Source organism: Aquarana catesbeiana, linkage group LG02 (genome assembly GCF_042186555.1).
Source record: "Aquarana catesbeiana isolate 2022-GZ linkage group LG02, ASM4218655v1, whole genome shotgun sequence".
NCBI lineage: Eukaryota > Metazoa > Chordata > Amphibia > Anura > Ranidae > Aquarana > Aquarana catesbeiana.
Window position 1 is genome coordinate 158,135,195 of NC_133325.1, and position 19,662 is coordinate 158,154,856.

The 19,662-nt window shown below is 42.7% G+C and overlaps 1 protein-coding gene across 2 annotated transcripts in view; it reads left to right on the forward strand.

The window, feature by feature from the left end:
• Positions 1 to 19,662, forward strand: part of LARP4 (La ribonucleoprotein 4) — an 83,657-nt gene that overhangs the window by 16,925 nt on the left and 47,070 nt on the right. For both annotated transcript variants that reach the window (XM_073613682.1, XM_073613681.1), the window contains exons 2-3: positions 7,482 to 7,626; positions 15,523 to 15,684. In XM_073613682.1, coding sequence (XP_073469783.1) covers positions 7,482 to 7,626; positions 15,523 to 15,684 — 307 coding nt within the window. The remainder of the gene's footprint in view (positions 1 to 7,481; positions 7,627 to 15,522; positions 15,685 to 19,662) is intronic.

Genomic DNA, 19,662 nt, shown 5'->3' on the forward strand with positions numbered 1-19,662 from the left:
GCTTTAAAACATTTTTTTTTCTTTATTTTACTTTAATTTATTTTTTCACTGTTTAAAAAAAAAATTGTATCACTTTTATCCCTTTACAAGGAATGTAAACATCCCTTGTAATAGAAAAAAGCATGACAGGTCCTCTTAAATGAGTTCTGGGGTCAAAAAGTCCTCAGATCTCATATTTGGACTTAAATGCAAAAAAAAAAATTAAAATAACAAAAAATGCTTTTAAGGCAAATGGGCGGAGCTGACGTTATGACGTCGCTTCCGCCCTCCTATGGTATGGAGACGGGTGGGGGCCATCTTAGCCTCACTCGTCTCCAAACCGAGGAAGTGACAGGTCCCAATCACATCCGCCGCTACTGACACCTCCAGTAAGCGGCGGCCCCCCCAGCCGCCAACTGTGATCCTGCCGCAGAGACCACCATTATCGCAAATGCGACCGGCTCCTGTAAAGGTGGATACCTCAGTTGTGGCAGCAGCTGCTGCCATTACCGAGATGTCCACCTTCAAAGTGCTGAAGTATATGTACAGGAGCCGGTCGGTAAGTGGTTAAAGCAGAGGTCCGCCGATTATTATTTTTTTTTTTCAGCTACCAATACTGCAGCTGCTGACTTTTAAAATAAGGACCCTTTCCTGTCCAGGGTGCCCGCGATGTCTGCACCCGAAGCAGATCTATCCTTCGGCTGTCGGGTGCTGCCACTGCCATCTTCGGTACTGCGCATGCACTATCCTACAGTCTCTGTTCTGGGACCTATGTGTCTCCCAGAAGACAACGGAGGGCGGATAAGGCGCTGAAAGTGGCTTGGGTATCTATGCCCGGAAGTGGGAGCACAATACCTGTATTAAAAAGGTATCTGCTCCCCCCTCCCCCCAGAAAGTTGCCAAATGTGACACCGGAGGGATTTAAAAAAAAAAAGCCATTGGGAAAAACCAAAAGTGATAAATGCTCATTGCTTCCAGTTTCCTATATCAGAGGTGGAAAGACCAGTTTTGATCTGTCCGCCTCAGATAAGCCTGCAGAAGTGTTGGCTGGTTGGGTTGGTTGAGTGTTACGGTGGGACAGAACAAGTTGTGGGGGAGGGGGGCGGAGGCAACTTCCCCTCCTGCCGCTTGTAAAAGCGATCCAGTTGAGCCGACGCAGGGGAACAAAAATAGAGTAAACTATCTCAGGGGTAGTACAGTAAGTGTATGAATCCGAATCAGTGAGGGCCTGCTCGAGCATTCACTGCCTAATGCTAATGGAAGAGCCGGTCTCCATTAAATTTTAGGAGTTGGGCTCCATTCACACCTTGAAGCTTGTAGCTCTAAAATGCTCAACAAGCTGAATTCCATCCATTTAAATGGCCCTTGTCCACATTTGAGCATTCTGTTGCCTGAAGCAAAACACCCCTCAGATAAGTTCATGAGCTTCTTTTTGGAAGATTGAGCCCCATAGTCTTCAATGGGAACACATGAAAATGTGCATCACAAGCATTTTTTCTCACGTTTTTGCTCAAAGAGCAGCTCTCCACCTCTCCTCCACCTGGTGCTTTCTGTTAAACAAAAATGCTTAAAGCTATAAAACGCTTGTAATTTGCTTCTATACTGAATATGCCCGAAAGATGCTTTGCTCAGGTGTGAATGCAGCCTTGAATGTAGTACACACATTGGGGGTTATTTACTAAAGGCAAATCCACTTTGCACTACAAGTGCACTTAAAAGTGCAGTCGCTGTAGATCTGAAGGGGACATGCAAGGGTAATAAAAATCATAATTTTTGCTTGTGCATATAAAGTCAGCAGAGCTTCCCCTCATTACAGATTTTCCCCTCGGATCTACAGCAACTGCTCTTACAAGTGCACTTGTAGTACAGAGTGAATTTTCCTTCAGTAAATCAACCCCATTGTATTGATAAAAAACAAGCGCATCCAATAGAGGAGTCCAGAAATCCAAGCTGCATGTGAAACAAATGGAGTCTGTCTGGCTAGTCTACGAGCAGCCGCCGACAAACTGCACGAGAGACACCCGCTCAACGAGGATCCTGGAAAGCGGAGACTCCACACAAGGGCACGTGATCCTCCAGAAGCCAGCTGATAAATGACGCTTGATGGTTGCTATGACAATGCATTTCAGAGGGCGTGGCCTCCAGGTCTACCATGTGGTCCCATAGGAGCACATCTTTTATTTAAGTCTCACACTAGGGCCGATGCGCTCTGATTTTTCAGCTGTCAGTATTCCTGCTGGTTAGTGGAGCAGCATGGCTAAACCTATGTTACACCCTACTGATTTAACCCTTACTATTAGGATATGATTTTCTGGATTTCAGTGCTTTTGGTGGGTTTTAAAAAAAATAAAAAAATTGTGAATGCAGCCTTACAGTATCGCTGACTCCTGTAACTCCTGTATAACTATAAGTAACCCTGTGCTGCCGACCTGCAATGAGTTCTGTAGCGGTGGGCTGCATGTTGGGACCAGGGATGTGGAGCCATGCTATTTATCTTAAAGCCGAAGTCCAGGTTTCGTGTCACTTAAATAGATGGGCCAAATTGGTCCAAACAGATTTACTCTAATGCTGGCCATACACTATACGAAAAATTGGCCAAACCCATTTTTGAAAAAGGAACATTCGGCCATGAGCGCAAACTATAGTGCTATCATGTAATGACCGATAAATCGTTCAGTGGACATGAATGCATTTTTTGTTCGTTTTTTTACATGTACCTAGTGCAGACAGTTCGGATGGAAAACACATTAACCTTTCAATTTATCGTTCGGCAGACGAATTTCCAAACTCGTCCTTCATTTATTTCGGTTCAAAAACGTCCCAACAATTATCGATTTTGTGCCCATTAACTGGCCGGAAAACAAACTGTCTAAATGACCGAATTTTGGACGATTTTTCGTATAGTGTATGGCAGCATTAGTTAAGTGGTTTTGAGTGCAGTATCATAATGTAGTCACATCTACATGCAGTATGGGTGACTTCCCATCTGCTGCCAGAAGAAAATCGAGTTGGCTGGGAAGTACGCAGCTTGAATCCATTTTGTTCCAGCAGTAGTCGGGAAGTTGTCAATACTTCTGCCATGACCTAGCACTGTACGTAGTAGGGGTTCACCGATTATAGGAGCGGCTGATTATTGGGTGCCGATATTCATTTTTAAAATCTGTATCAGTCAAACTTAACAATATTACTGATATTGATCACTCCTCCCCCTGTCCCCACGCGGCGCTTGCTGCAGTCTCTGCCAATCTGTCATTTGCGGGCAGCAGACAGATGACATCCTCACTGCCTGCCTTGCATCACTGCTGTTCCGCACCTACAGCAGGCCTGCGAAGGCTTCTCTTGACAGAGCTGCAGCTGCGGGCCAGCAGAGAGATGGTTACATCATCTCTGCCTACCCACATATGGAAGTTTACCTGCTCGGACGCCGCTGGGGAGAGGCTGCCAGAAGTAGTGCAAGTAGTGACAAGCTGCATATGGGTCGCAGGTGACTTGCATCTTGGTGGCAAGTGACACGCTGCATCTGGGTGGCAGGTCCCCTATAGAAATGATAGGTTACTGAAGTTTGTTGCCATTTAAGCGCACACAAATTTAAGATTTGAACCATTTATTTTTTATCGCTTTACTCTTTATTATTTTTATTTTTTTACTAGTTGCGTTTGCCCTAAAATTAACATTAGGGTTTTTACTGCAATTTTGCAGTTCCTAGTCCTTTGCAGTAATATCAAATGATATAAAAAATTGAAACTACCACTATTTTATTCTCTAGGGGTTGTTTGCTTTCAGAAAATATTTGGGGGTTTCCTGAAATGATTTGATTAAACGTGTGCAAAAAGCGATTCTTGCAGCAAAAGGGTTGACATCCAAAATCTGTAAAAATTAAAAATTTCCTACTTGCACTGGTCCTAGGATCTGAGAGGGGCTAAGGTGTCACAGAACACTATTGACAGGTGGCTCGGCTACACCAATTTGACGCATATGGCACATATAGTACTTTTAAAAGTTAAACCTCCTAGCTGTAGTACAGGCCATTTTTGCAGAACATCGGCATGGATAGAGAAAAAATGGTTTGCTTGAACTGCTCCGTAGAACTGCCACTAGTCCAATTTTGATACAGTTTAACTTGACCAGATTGACTTTGACACAGGCTACACATGTCTAAGCCTTTGAGAAGTGGATCTTGTAAACAGTCGCCCCACCTTACTAGGTTATAATAATCTCGCATCCTCATATACTTGTAGGCAAGGTTATCCAAGAGTCTTTTTATCTATACTGTAATCGCCCTAAAGTACATGCAGTCCTCCATGTCTGCAAATGAAAGAGTTCCGCCGATTTTTTTTTTTCTCCCCTCAAATACTGCAGCTGCTGACTTTTTAAAATATGGACACTTACCTGTCCAGGGTGCCCGCGATGTCTGCATCCGAAGCCGATCTGTCCCTCGGCTCTCTGGTGCTGCCGCCATCTTCAGTAAGGGAATCGAATCCTTGCGGCTTCACTTCCTGGTTCTCTGCTGCGTGTTCCCACTGGTCCCTGCTGTCTCCTGGGACCCGTGTATCTCCGGGAAGTGGCATAGATACCTGTGGGTGGCGCAGGTATCTATGCCTGGAAGTGGGAGCTAAATACTTGTATTAGACAGGTATTCGCCCCCCCCCCCCCGAAAGGTGCCAAATGTGACCCTGGAAGGGGGAGGATTCCAAAAAACGAGAGTTCAGTTTTTGTGTTGGTACTCCACTTTAACTCTTCATACCTGGAGTGCTGTCACGTGGGATTCTACATAGTGGTTTGGGCTCAGGTTAAGTGGCAAGTTTTCGTTGTTTTCTCACTGCCAGCTAGGCGACCCAAACAAAAACAATATACCTAATTTTTTGTTAATATATATAAAAGCCATAAGCTTACCTTAACCCACTCAGGGCTTGACCAATTTGCTTTGAATCTAGGAGCCAGCTAAAAAAGTAGGGGGTCAGCTTTTTTGTTAAAAAAATTTACGGGTGGAACATGTATCATGTTCTCAACGGTAAACGTATCCTTTAACCCTTTCACAGCCAGCCATTTTTTGCACACGTGTAAAAACATTTTAGGCCTGAAGATTACGTAAAACCCCCAAACATTGTTTTCTGAAAGCAGACACCCTAGAGAATAAAATAGTGGTAGTTCTAATTTTTGTCACCCGATATAATGCAAATGTCTAGGAAATGTGAAATTTCAGTAAACACAAAGTAAATTTTTTGAGGCACAAAAACCACAATAAATTACCAAATTTATTTTGGTAAAAGCCGAGGTTGCACCGAGTAAATACCCAATTATTCAGTACACTATTTTCCATAGGCAACACTTTTTAAAGCCCCCTATAGGTCATCAGTTTAGTGTTACAAAGTTCTGGTGCTAGAATTATTGCACTCATTCTGGTGTGCCGGCGATATTTAACATGTTCAGATATTTAACATGTTCAGGCGTAAACACTCCAACACGAGCATTTAAGTTTGTGCATATATGTGGGATGGGGCCTCATTTTTTTTTTTTTTTTTCTCCTGGGGCCAAGTCCCCTATATAATTTTTTTTCCGTGACAGGATCTCGTGAATGAGAAATGCATGTTTCACTGAATGCAATACACAACACACTGCATTATATTCTCTCCTGGCCTTAATGGCCAGGGAAACTTTCAACGGGGACGCGGAAGTGATGTCACATGGCACTTCCGAGTCAACAAGAAGAGGATAAAAATGTTTCCGTTATCCCCCTCCCCCCTGGCGGCATGCACTAAGCCGGACCCGCAGATTTGCCTGGGATGCATAGCGGGGTGTGGGGAGCATTTAGGCAGCAGCCCAGGCACCAGGACGAAACTTGTTGGCATGGGGTTTGTCAAGCCCTGCCTTAACCCCTTGTATATGGCACGTTTATAAACATACGTTGGTAGACAAAGTGATTAAACATCTTTAGCCTTATGTATTACTACTTACTATGCAGAGGCTGATTTCTGTAATTGTCTTTACTTTAACCACTTCCCCACCCACCGTCATATGACATCCTGGGCTTTGAGCGGGTATATCAGAATGATGCCTGTAGTTACAGACATCATTCAGATATTTCCGGTTTCAGCTGGCGAATCTCTACACCATAGGAATGATCACAGCGGCCATTCTGTCGCTTGATCGTTCCTACGGGAGGCGAGAGAGGTTGTCGCCACCCCCCCCGCCGCCCTGCGGTGCTTGTTCCGACTTACCGTTCCGATCGGTGAGGCGGAGAGCGGATCTGCCGGCGCTGGATGTAGATCATAGAGATTTCCAGCGGACCAGATGGTCGCCGGAGTCTCTGATCATCGGAGGCCGGGCGCAATGTTATGACGTCACGCCTGGCCTCTCCATTCAAAAACACGGCGCCGCTTCGGCTGGGAAGCGGTGATCGTTTTATTTATTTTTTATTTCAGGCTTCCCAGCCTAGTGGTGAGATGTGGGGTCTTATTGACCCCATATCTCACTATTAAGAGGACCTGTCATGTCATATTCCTATTACAAGGGATGTTTACATTCCTTGTAATAGGAATAAAAGTGATCAAATCTTTTTTTTTTTCTTAAAGTGTCAAAATAAAAAAAAAAACAATAAAAAAAAAAAAATTTAAAGCGCCGCTGTCCCCGTGTGCTCGAACGCATACGTAAGTCCCGCCCACATATGAAAACGGTGTTCAAACCATACATGTGAGGTATGGCCGCGAACGTTGGAGCGAGAGCAATCATTTTGTCCCTAGACCTCCTCTGTAACTCAAAACATGTAACCAGTAAAAAAATTTCAAGCGTCGCCTATGGGGATTTTTAAATACCGAACATTGGCACCGTTCCACGAGCGTGTGCAATTTTGAAGCGTGACATGTTGGGTATCTATTTACTCGGTGTAACTTCATCTTTCACAATATGCAAAAACATTGGGCTAACTTTATTGTTTTGTGTTGTTGTTTTTTTTTTTTTTTTTTTTTTTTAACACAAAACATTTTTTTTCCCAAAAGCGTTCGAAAAATTCCTGCGCAAATACTGTGAGATAAAAAGTTGCAACAACCGCCATTATATTCTCTAGGGTCTTTGCTAAAAGAACATGTTTGGGGGTTCTATGTAATTTTCTAGCAAAAAATGATGATTTTTACATGTAGGAGAGAAATGTCAGAATTGGCCTTGTAGGGAAGTGGTTAAATAGTTGTAAATGGGCTCTTATAATGGGATAAGTATAGTTTTAAATATTTGGTAAACGGCTACTTCAAAGTTGTCCATAGACATGGCAAGCAGTCCCAAACAAGGGTGGTTCTCTAACAGTGGAAGAAAGAGGCATTGCATTACTAATTTACTATCTCACTTTCCCAGCTTCTTCTAAGCCCTTTTAAAATGTAGAGTAGTGCAAGAAAGCTTTTCAAAGCTAATTGCACTCTTCAACACTTCGGGAATGTTATGCCTTACTGAAAATAATTTCCCCAAAATGTGTACTTGTGCTGACTTTTTACATTTTTTTTTTTTATTTTCAGGTGGGATCAAAAGGTGCTGGTTTGAATCCAAATGCAAAGGTATGGCAGGAAATTCCACAAGGAAGCCCTGAAGTTTCACAAACTGTCAATGGCACTGAAGATTCTTGGGATGAGGCAGGAGCCACAACAGAATCGTATACAGAAGGTCTGTTTTTAAAGTACAGTCTTGCTAGGTCGGTGGTTGTTGCGTTTTGGCATCTTTGCTCTAGTAATTTCACTATTGTCTTCGTCACAAGCTGTCCATTTAACACCAGACGCTCCCTTTTTTTTTTTTTTTAAGGAGTAATATTAAAATCAACAGTATAAATCACTTTCAACATGCTTGAAAGTGAATATATAATGCATATAGTTCATGGTCATAACACACATATTTTGTAGAAAAGCTAATGGCTGCATGACCCTTTTGATTTAAAAGTGCACATTTTGGCAGGTGTAAACTCTTCTGTTTTGATTTTTGGTATGCCTCTGGTTTTGTGTAACCTAACAAAAGTACACTTATTTTACAAAGGTAACATCAGGATAAAACATGGTAAGGTTTGACAGGTTTCAGAGTAACCGGGGGGGGCGTTGGACCATGGCGATGTACGTCATAAGTTCGGCTCCCTCCTTCCCCTGCTGCCAGGCCAGTAAGAGCGCAGTATGCTTTGTGCATGAGTAGTAGGGACCCAGCTTGCTGGCAGCACACGACAGCCGATAAAAACATCTCCTGGGGATGCCAACATCGCTGCATTCCAGGACAGGTAAGTGTCCTAATATTAAAAGTCAGCAGCTACAGTATGTGTAGCTGCTGACTTTTAATTTTTGGAGGGGAGGGTCGCAACACACCACTTTAAGTGGTTAGCCCTGTTGGCTACTTTCAGCCTGACATTCCATTGAAAAATCAGGAGAAAATAGTTTTAAGTATTAGGTATTTTAATAGCCGGCGGGTGGAAAGAATTTTTTTCTTTTTTTTTAATCGGCTTTATTGAAATTTGACAATTAGTCATATAGCTAGAATAAAGAGCTTTATCATTGTGGCAATGCCTTATGTTTAATACTGCTTTAACATATAATATGTGCTACAAAAAAATAAATATAAACGACTTGCACATTATGACAATTATCTGTGAAAGGATGTCCTCTAGCGCTGTAGAAGTAAGAAAGAGACCACTTATGCGCTACCCAATATGTAAATAGAAACAAAAGTGTACAAAAAAAGCTGCTGGCATAATGTGCGTGATTATATTTAAAGTCTTTGTAATGTTACATTGAACATTATTCTGAAATTGATAGGCCATTTTTAAAAGCAGCTTTTTAGATCGGTGATCCTCTGCCCATCTTTACTTCTGAGACAGTCTGACTTCAAGTTGCGCTTTTTTAAACTCAATCATGTTACTGACCTGTTGCAAAATGTTCTTCCAGCTCTTCCTTGTTAGTACACCTTTGCCAGCTTTGTGTTGCCCTGTCCCAACTTTTTTTTAGAGATGTTGCCACCATCCATTTCAAAACTACCTTATTTTTTCTTAATTATTCATTTTCTTAGTTTAAATCAAGATGTTTTCTCTTTGTGGATAAAATCTGTTTGAAATTTGCAAATCATTGCATTCCTTAGGTTTTACACGGCATCCTAACTTTTTTGGAATTGGGGTTTGTGTGTTTTTGGCTTTGTGCCCTTGCTTGAGACTAGCCTTGTCACAAATGCCGGAGGATGGGGTGTCAGATACTCTAACACAGGTGCACTCACAGCAGAGCTCCACCTGTGCGGCTCACATGCCCTGTGCAGAGGCTGAGTCAGAACAATCAGCCATGCTTTTCTAAAATAAAAAAAATAAAGAAAACCTTTCCATGTCTTTGAGCATCTTGGTTCTAGAATGATTTCAGGAACACAAGGAGTTTGAGGTGTTAACTTGACCTCCAAATTCTCCAGACCTCATTCCAATCGAGCATCTGTGAGATGGGTTGGGGAAAAAAGCCCCATCCATGGAGGCCCCACCTCATAACTTACAGGACTTCTAATACTGGGCACTTATACCCCCCCGCCCAGGCTTTTCACCTTTTTAGCATGTTGAATGACAATTGTGCGATAATGCAACACTGTACCCAAACAAAATTTTTATCATTCTTCTCACAAATAGAGCCCTTTTTTGGTGGTATTTAATCACCACTGGGTTTTTACTTTTTTGGAAACACATTTTTGGTGGATTGTGTTCTTATAGCACTGTATAACATTGCTATAAGCAAGCATTTTATCTTTTGTTTTGGTCAAAGCTAATCACATGCTACAGATGGGCTGTAATTGGCGGTCTGTACCCTGTGATCAAATTGACCAATAACGGCTAGCAACACGCCTGTACACATTGGATGGCTTGAAAGGGAGCCATCCATTGTGTACAACTGTCAAGTGACCTGCTGTGAATCATCATGGCGGTCACATGGTACCGACAGCGAGTCAGTACTCTGGTCGGTCATCAACTGTGTTCCATGGACATGGCCAGTGACAGATCGCTCTGTGGCCACGCGATCGGTGCATCCTGACAGGACGTCCCGTCAGGATGGGCAAGTGCCCGGCCATCAATCTATTGGCCCGGCGGGTACGGGTTAAGACTGTTGCTCACTGCTTGTACAGCATGCCACAGCATACCTTCAGTTTTTGTGGCATCTGTCTCAACAGGTCGGGGCTATTTTGGCATCAAAAGTGGGCTTGCTCAATATTGGGTGGGTGGTCATAAAGTTAATGGCTGATCGTTTTTCTATGTAACATGACATTGAAGTTTTTCCAAATGCCACATCACTGATTTGTTAAGCCATTGAAGATGGAGCTGTTGCATACTTTTTCTGGGTAGATTATTTGCCAAGTAGTGGAGCACATGAAGGAGAAAAACAAAATGCCTGCCCTTGAAAGAAACCTTTGAAAGAGCATTTACTGTCATTCTGTGGCAGGTTCCCTTTAAATGCCTCTTAAGGCCATCAAAAGGATTTATTGTAATGCAGGAGATTTGGGCTATCTTTTCTTAAATGTCAGTTCTTTTCCTAATGCTTCAGTCAATCCCATTTCCCATGTCAGTGACCTTCTACATTCTTTATCCACTTAGATAACATACTAATACATTGTCACTGGAAAGCTTCAGAATTTTCTTTGCTTTCAGGCAAGACCAGTAGACATTGTAAAACTGTGGGAGGTTTAGGTGTAGACATGACTTGTCTCCATTTGAGATGTTTAAGCTAAAGGGCCTTTGCTTTGGCTGTACTGTGCCACTTAGCAATACAGCAAAATGACAGTCTGCAGGAAAGCGGTAAGATATTGTCTGTATGCAGCCCAGCGGACCGTGGCATTTGTAGCTGTTGGCCCTGCAATTTAAAATTTAGCATACTGAAATGTAACCGTCTTAATTCTGTACAGGACAGGCAATTCATACGCTGTGGGTTGCAGGCTTATACCTTCATGTGATTGCTTACTTACTGGCAAACTTTTAAGGACATGTGCCCCTACCCCACCTTTCCTTCTGGGTCGCTCTCCTATACCCTACCAAACACTGAATACTCAGTTCCTTCTAGAATCTAAAGATCGACTTATTCCCAAGCTTATCATTTTTCTTTCTTCGGATTCTTCAACCCTCAGTCTTGTACTGTCTACACAGAAGCCATAAGTCTGGATCGTGGCAAATCTTGGTATCCCTACCTGGGCCCCATGCTGGGGTCGGCCTGTAATTTTGCTTCTGGCATTGGATCTTCTAGGGCACTCACCTTGGCACTTGGTGTAACGCATTTAAGTTAGCCACAGGATCAAAAAGTACTAAATTCAACCACAGGATGGAACTGTGGGAATTTTTTAGGTAGGGCAGTACCACGTCCTAGAAATCCTGATAGATTAGGTATAAGGCAGCAAAAATGGACTTTATAGGCACCAATTATAAAAATATATAAATTTTTATTAAACACATAATACAAAAACATATTTAAAACATTGCAAATAAAGTGCAAAGCGCTAAGTGGGTCTCTCTAGAATGGGTCATAAATCTGAGGCATACTCTTAGACGGGGATATGTCCCTAAATAGTAGTACACTATAAATTGCTCTACATGCTCTGCAATTGAATGTTTCTTCAGGAGCTGGTTAATTAGTCTAAAGGGAGAGAAACACAAAAAATCAGCAATGAATAGAATTAATAAGGTTCTTGGTAGAGTCTCAAAAGTTTGTGGAGAGCACCGTAAGGCAATCAAAAAGTGGGCTTCGGAAAAGACATGCATAAAGTGATGCAGATCGCACGTGGCATGTCCCCGACTCTCTACTAAGAACCTTATTAATTTTATTCATTGCTGTTTTTTTGTTAATCTCCCATTTAGACTAACCAGCTCCTGAAGAAGCATTCAACTGCAAAACATGTAGAGCGATTTTTAGTGTATTACTATTTAGGGACATATATGAGATTTATGACCCATTCTAGAGAGACCCACTTAGCTTGCACTTTATTTGCAGTGTTTTAAATATGTTTTTGTATTGTGTTTAATAAAAATGTATTTTTATAATTGGTGCCTATAAAGTCCATTTTTGCTGCCTTATACCTAAGTTAGCCATAGGGTCCTTTACAAGTCTGGGGCTGTGGTCCAATCAAAGATTTTCAGAGCTATTCCCACTGGCAGACCAAGTCTGGACTTGCAGTGCAGCTTTGTAGACAGTTAAGTCGGGGTCACCCTGTATCTGACTGTTACTGTGTAAAATGGGACTATGTTTGGAATGTATTCACTTTACAAAGTAATCTTTCTCAAAGCTGGAATGTTTGCTCTTTTGAAGCCCACCACCACATCCCTATGTTCTTCTGTCTCACTACTGAATCACCTTATCTGTCCTAATACTGAACTCATCTGCCCCACCACTGTAACCTGCTTTCTCATCTGCCCCACCAATGTACCTCCACATCTGTCTCACCTCTGTTCCCCCTGCTCTCCTGCCCCACCACTGTAACTCCCTGCTCATCTGTCCCATCAATACACCTCCTTTCACATCTGCTCCACTGCTCTACCACCCTCTTTTGTCTTGCCCCCTTATCTGTTCTACCACTGTAACCCCCTTCTCATCTGACCCAACACTGAACCCCCCCTCCTGCTTATCTGCCCCATCACTGTATCCCCCAGCTCTTCTGTCCCACTGCTGAAACCCCTTCTTATCTCTTCCACCATTGTACCTCCCTGCACATCTGCCCCACTGCTGTACCCCACTTCTCTTCTGTCCCACCTCTGAACCCCTCCTGCTCATTTTCCCTATCTCTGTATCCTCCTGCCCCACTGCTGTACACTCTTATCCATGATGTGCATGATATGCAGAGTGGTGAAAGGAAGCAGAGCTCAAACACATCTACCTGTCCTGGCACACTCATCCTGCTGATCCACCTCTCGCATCCAGCCCATGTGCTTGTATGTGATGTCACATCTGGAATAGATACGCAATGATGAGCTCAAAGGGCATTTTCTGAAAGCAGTGGGCCTTTGTGCAGGTTCGTAAGTTGGGCCCCTGCAGTCAAGGCAAAGTGTGCCGCACCAGAAGTTGGGTGTGATTTTCATTGCTCTGAATACTGGCTGTGGCTTAAAGGGAGACAGAGTGCATGTGTCCAGTAGTAAGTGATGCAAAGGTTCAGGAATAATTTCAACAAAGTTCCCAGAAGCTCAACAGTAATTCCACAAACTGTCACCTGACTGTGGTTTTCTCTCTCGGTGAAATCCCTTCTTTCTGAGATTGGTAGTGGCAACCATGCGAGTCATCTTCCTCCAGATGGTGGGCAAAGCTAGGAGGACTGATTGGCTTTAGTAGTGGCCAATGACTCCTGGAAACAGGGACCCCCCTGACTCCTAGCAGAACTTCACCAAAAGCTGACAATTGCAAGTAGAGCAAGTTTTGAGAACCAAACTAGGTTTCCCATCTTTTATAATGTGTGGGGGCACAGTGCCTCCCCCTCATTGCAGGTGCGGGGAATTCTGAAATTGGAATGCATTAGTGTCTCGCTTACATGTCCCCGCGCTACTCTGCTGATGGGGAAGGGTGCCGAGGCTTCGTGTGCCACTTGCGGTACCAGTGTCGGTTGCCTACCCCTGCTCTAGCTCTTGCCTCAGATGCCTTGATAATCCCTTGGTCTCAGTTCAAGCTAATTTACACCTTTCCTTAAGTGAAAATCCTTCCTCTGCTCAAGAAGATAGAGCAAGGGAGGAAATGATGATTCTAAATGCATCAATCTGGCCCAGAGGAACCTTGTACACAGACCATATTCATACGTCTATCAATTTACCCCTGGCTGCAATATATACAAGGCCCTCTGTTCCATCCTACTTCTCAGTCTCTGGCTTTAACAGCATGCCTGTTGAAACCGAGGTGTTGAGGAGGAATTTTTGAGTCAGTTGCCTTGCTGAAAGATGTAATATTGCACCTTTTTAATTTAATTTTTTTTCCCCTTTGCAGATTACTGTCCCTCACATTCAGGTCTTAACCAGAACTTGGCCTCAAAAAAAAAAAAAAAAATATTGTAGCTTACCAGCCCATGGATTCAGCACTCTCTTGCACCGGGCCACTTCATGTCCCTGGCACCTGAAGAAATCTCTCTGCATTGTATAGCTGTTGTCCAGACCATTAGTGTATACGTCCAGGCTACTGAATCAGATTGATTTCCTTTTATGCCTTGTTCTCTGGACCTCACAAGGACACCCTACTTCAAAGTCTAATGTTATATGCGCATGTTTGCACCAATGCTTGAAAACATTGGTGATTTTACAAGCACATATCAAGTGAATATTGGTTAGGTCAGTGAAAGATTAGGCCAACATCCCATAATATACAGGAAAAAGGTACCCCATTTCCAAGCACACACAACCTTACACTTCTGTGGCCAGTTGTAATTGCTACCCGTGGTTCTCTTATGCTGAACATTATTTTAAGAGCCTCTGTCCATGTGCATGAGGCTTTAAAGCGAATGCTTTTGTGTATGCGCGTAAGATGTATTCAGCTAATTAAAAGCCTCTAAACGTTCTGCTACATGAAACCATGCACATGGTGTATGAGTGTAGCTGGCACCCACTTCCGAAGTGCAAGCAATACTTTATTTTAATCCCAGGTTAAAATACAGCATAATCCCATGCTTTTCTGCACTATATGGGTCTTAATTATGAGACCATGCACGCCAGTGCTTTTGTGCATCAGCATAAACACTTGTATGAAGTGTTCTGAGTTCATAACTTCTGCGTTTTTAGGAATACATCATATGCTCATGAATATGTTTAAGCCAATGCATGAAAGCATCGTATGAGTACATGTGCATACAGCTATTCTCCCAGTTGTGTAATAAGGCTGGAATTTTTCCCTGGGTGTATTTAAGCCCGGCTTCACACTAGCGCGATCTCAGATCACATGTGAGTCGCACCCGAACTGCTGGTGCCGATCACATGCGATCAATGAGCAATGCAAGTTCAGCCATACAGTTGTATGGCTGAACTCTCATTGGATTCACACAGAAAATAGTGCAGGGACTTGTTTTTCCCCGCACTAGAATCGGATCGCATGGGTGTTCTCACCTATGTGATCCGATTCTGTGCGAGTTTGCACTGTGATCTGAACTAAACTGGGGGTGTCATTAACATAACACCCGCAGCTGTTCGCACAAGGCAGTGTGAACTTGCATAGGTGTTAACAACCATGCGATCCAATTCTAGTGTGGGGGAAAAATAAGTCACTGCACTGTTTTCTGTGCGAATCCATATGTACCAATGCTTTCGTGCAATAGTGTAAATCTTGTATGTGCGGGATGTATTCCCTGAATAGAGGACTTCTGCATTCAGATATTGCATCATTCATGCATGCATATATTTAAGCCGATACACAAAAGCATCTTTGAATTTCAAAATACATGTACGTCTAGTCATTCACGTCTGTCTGTATGTACCACCTGCGGCTCCCTGGGCACAGATAAAAGCCAGAATTTTATGCTAAGCCTCTATATGTCAGTGTACATGAAACCTAACTGTTGCAGTTTGAAAGGTGAATTGAAGTATAAGAAATAAAAAAAAAAAATTCTTTTTTGTAGGCAATTTAGAAATTCGGAACGAAGCTTGTAAGCCATTTGAAGTAATGTATTCTGCCTCTTGTGAAGTGAACAGAAATGGTCTTCATTTAGAGGAAACGGCTGCAAATGGAATGGACTTATTAGTACAGGACGAACTTGGATACCAAATGTTTGATGTATCGGGTGAGTTGGTGGCTTTTTTTCTAAGGCTAATGTTGGACCTGAGATTTTTAACTTTTTTCCCCAGAAAGCTGCGTCTACAGTATCTCCCAAAAGTGAGTACACCCTCATATTTTTGTAAATATTTTATTATCTTTTCATGTGACGACACTAAAATGACACTTTGCTACAATGTAAAGCAGTGAGTGTACAGCTTGTATAAAAGTGTAAAATGTGGTGTCCCCTCTAAATAACTCAAGTCATTTTAATGTCTACCCTCAGCTACTTTAGCAAGGCAGTGATTGTCTTGGAGGTGTTTGGGGTCATTCTCAAACACACCTATATCATGTTTAGGACCTTGGTAAACATGTGAACTGGCGATCAAGTAGCTACCTTGCTAACCTGTACAGAAGCATGGGGATAAAAAGCCCAGGAAGAAGTTGGACTACCATCTTATTGAGGCAGTTAAGGAAACCCTGAAGATGGGAGGGGATTCCCACCACCTGACTTTGAATTCCCAAGTCCCATATGAAAGTTAAAATTGAACAGCTCATCCAAGGTCTTCCTATACGATACCTTTTTTGACTATATCCGCTTCGACTAAATCTTCTACAAACTGAGCGCGCCCAGTCAAGCTATTTCCCTGCCTTCGCGATTTGCTGTGCATTATCCCTTTTGAGGAAGTGTTTGTCAAAAATTGGGCTACCCCTCCTGTGTTACCCTTTAATTCATGCCTGAACATGGCTACCGTTATTCCTTCTGAGGGGGCTCCCTCTTTTTGGGACACCTCAGATAAGAAGCAGGAGAGTATATAGCGTGCCTTGATTTGTCCAGGCCTGGCTTCGGCTATGGTTTCCCAAACCTTGCCCAAATGGGCCAAGCTCTTGTGCCAGGTTTTGCTGCAGTACAGTTTTCTCCTGCTTGTGTTGGCTAGCAAACCAACTGGTTCTGTGTCTCCAGTACTTGTGCAATGCAGCCATGCTCTCCGTTCAAGTGGTTTCTTGGATGACCATCACCTCGGTGGTTTTACAGAGCTTCCTCTGGCTTAAGTGCTGGTTGGCTGACTAGACTTCTAAGAAGCTGCTTAGAAAATGCCCTTTGCAGGTGACCACCTCTTCCCTGCATCCCCTGGATGATATCAAGAATATCACGGGAGGCAAGAGTACTTTCTTTCCTCAAGCTCAGAAGCCTTAAAACTCTTGCCGCAAGACAGGCCCATCTTTTTTTGGCTTGCTAGTGCTTTTTTCATGACCAGGGTTTCTCCTCGAAGGACAAGGCCACCAAGTCTTCTGCCTCTCTAGCAACCAAATGTTCTTGGCAGTCCAAGTCTGAAGAGAAGTCCCCCTCTGCATGAAGGTGCACCCCCATATCTCAATTTAAAGTGTGGGATTGTCTTTGGTTTGCAGATCGCTGGCTGCCTCAGACTGGTTTTAGACTTCTTAACTTTCAGTTGGAAACTCCTCTTCAGCCTGGCTTCAGCTTCACAGGTCTTCACCAAGGTCCTGGCCCTCCTGCACCTACTTAGAATTTTGATAGTGGGATACCTGGATTACCTACTCTCTTGCAAGCAGTCAGCCTTGGAGCATGATCTGTTCATAATGATCAACACCCTGCAAGATCTTGGATAGGTCCTCCAACCTGCGCAAGTTGGTCCTGTTTCCCTCCCCATGTCTGGAATATCTGGGACTCTTGCTTGACACAATTTTTCCTGTTTTTTTTCAGCCCGCACAATACAGTATTGTTACATGGTAAAGTTGAAGAAAATACACCAGCCCATCAACCCTCACCAGCACTAGCTGTTTGTGTTTGATAGCAAGCAAGGGCTTGCCTCCCTTTGGGACTAGTTTTAGCTCTGTGGCACAATGTATCCTTTCAAAAACCTACAGTAGATAACCTCGCTACTTCAGCTCATACTACTCTACTTCTTGGGAGTCTGATTCTCTGTATCCCAAGGAACCTATACCTTTAACTCTGATCCTGGGACACCTATTAGGTCTGACTCACCTCCTCTGCTATAGCTTTGCAATACAGCCAAGTAATATCTAATTCTCTTGCCCTTTAAGGGAAGGAATTGTCTGAATCTAATTCAGAGACCTCACTGTGTATGCTTAGTCTACATTTGACCAAATTCCATTGAACTTAGGTTTACAAGGATAAACCTGCTGTTCTAGGCCTAGTTTTTTTTTTTTTTTTTTCTTTTACAGTTTCAAAGACCTTCCTAATACACTCAGTAATAAAACATTGCTCTGAAGATTGAATACAGCCTGTAAAAGTATAGGTCCCTCCTGACAATGTGAAGGAGCTTTTTTTCCTTTTTTTAATAAAGAATTTTAAGTGGTGTATGCCCATTGTAAACACTCCAAGCATATACTTTTACAAGCTTACCACCAAACTGGATGATGGTGTTCTTACTTTTAATGATTTTATTGACACTCCTTAAGTCACAGTTGGAACTAACTTTAGTGACTGTTGCTGATAAAGAATTTGGTAGTGGTAGGTGAGAAGTGGAAATTGGGCTGCCACATCCAAATTATCATAGGAAAGGTATGTTTATATAGTGTGTTCTTTTGATGTACACAGAGATTACGCAAGAATATCCAGATAGTTATTTAAATCTACACCTTTTATAAAAACCTTTTTTTTATTTTTTAAGATGATATATATTGCAATGCAATTTAAGCCCTTATGATCAGTGTCTGTATTCATAGAATGCATGAAGATGAGAACTTCTGCCTCTACAATCCCTTTATCTTGGGTATATAAATTTCCTTATGTTTTGTGAGCATTCAATAGTTGGAGGAGTTCCGCCCGCCCCTTTAAAAAATTAAGTCCGTCTTTTCTTGTCTCCGATGGAGGAACAAGGTAAACTAACTTTAAGGGCCTAACCTCCTTCAGTGCCAAGGGCCCTGATACTGAGATATACTAAAAGTACTACAACTTGATTTAATATTACCAAGAAGTTAAAAGTACTCTGCTCACAGGGCAAATTTATCTTCTTTATCTTTTCTATTTTTTAGTTCCATTTTTATTTTTATTTTTCATTTTGACAAACCCTAATGATATATGGAACTTATATGATATGTTATTCTAGACCCTTTAAGGATAGGTCTACATCAGTGTCCTTATGTTCACAGAGCATACTAATACTCACGTGTTACCCCCCCCCCCCTTTTTTTTCTTCTTGTTTTGTACAACACTTTTGTGTCATTTGACTGAAAATATGATTACTGACTGATTGTCCATGCCATTTTGTATAATTTGCAAAACCTTTTAATAAAGAAAATTGAAAAGAGAAAGTTAAGTCCGCAGCTACATATACTGTAGCTGCTGACTTTTAACTTTAGGACACAAACTTACATGTCCTGAAGTTCAGCAATGTCGGCACCGCAGCCAGTGTTTACATCAGCTGGTCGGGTGCTGCTACCGCCATTGCTGGTAAGGGAACCCGGCAGTGTAGCCTTTTGGCTTCATGGCCAGGTCCCTACTGCATGAAGCATGCTGCACTCACTGGCCCGGCAGAAGGGGAGCGGGGCCGAACTGCTGACGTACTTCGCCGTGGCCCAGTCTCCTGGAAGTGGGGACAGGGTACCTGTAAAAAAACAAGTACCCACTCCCCCTCCACTTGAAAGGTGCCAAATATGGCACCGGAGAGGGGGAGGGATCGGATAAGCTGAAGTTCCACTTTTGGGTGACTCTCTGCTTTAAGTACTCAGATGTTTTTATTAGAGGTCGACCGATATATCGGCCGATATTTGGTGTTTTTTACTTAATCGGCATCGGCCGATTGTGCTGATAAAAAAGGCCGATATCAGCGGACTTGCAAATGACTTCTGTAATAGAAGTCAATACAAGTTGCCTGAAAACTTCTGTGAAGAGACTTCTCCCCTCCTCTGGGCAGCCTGCCAAATCTGATAAAAAGAACCTGAAGGATACACTTATGAATGAACTGAGCTCCCTGTGTAGAAGCTCTGTTTAACCATTTAAAGACTAAATCTTTCTGAA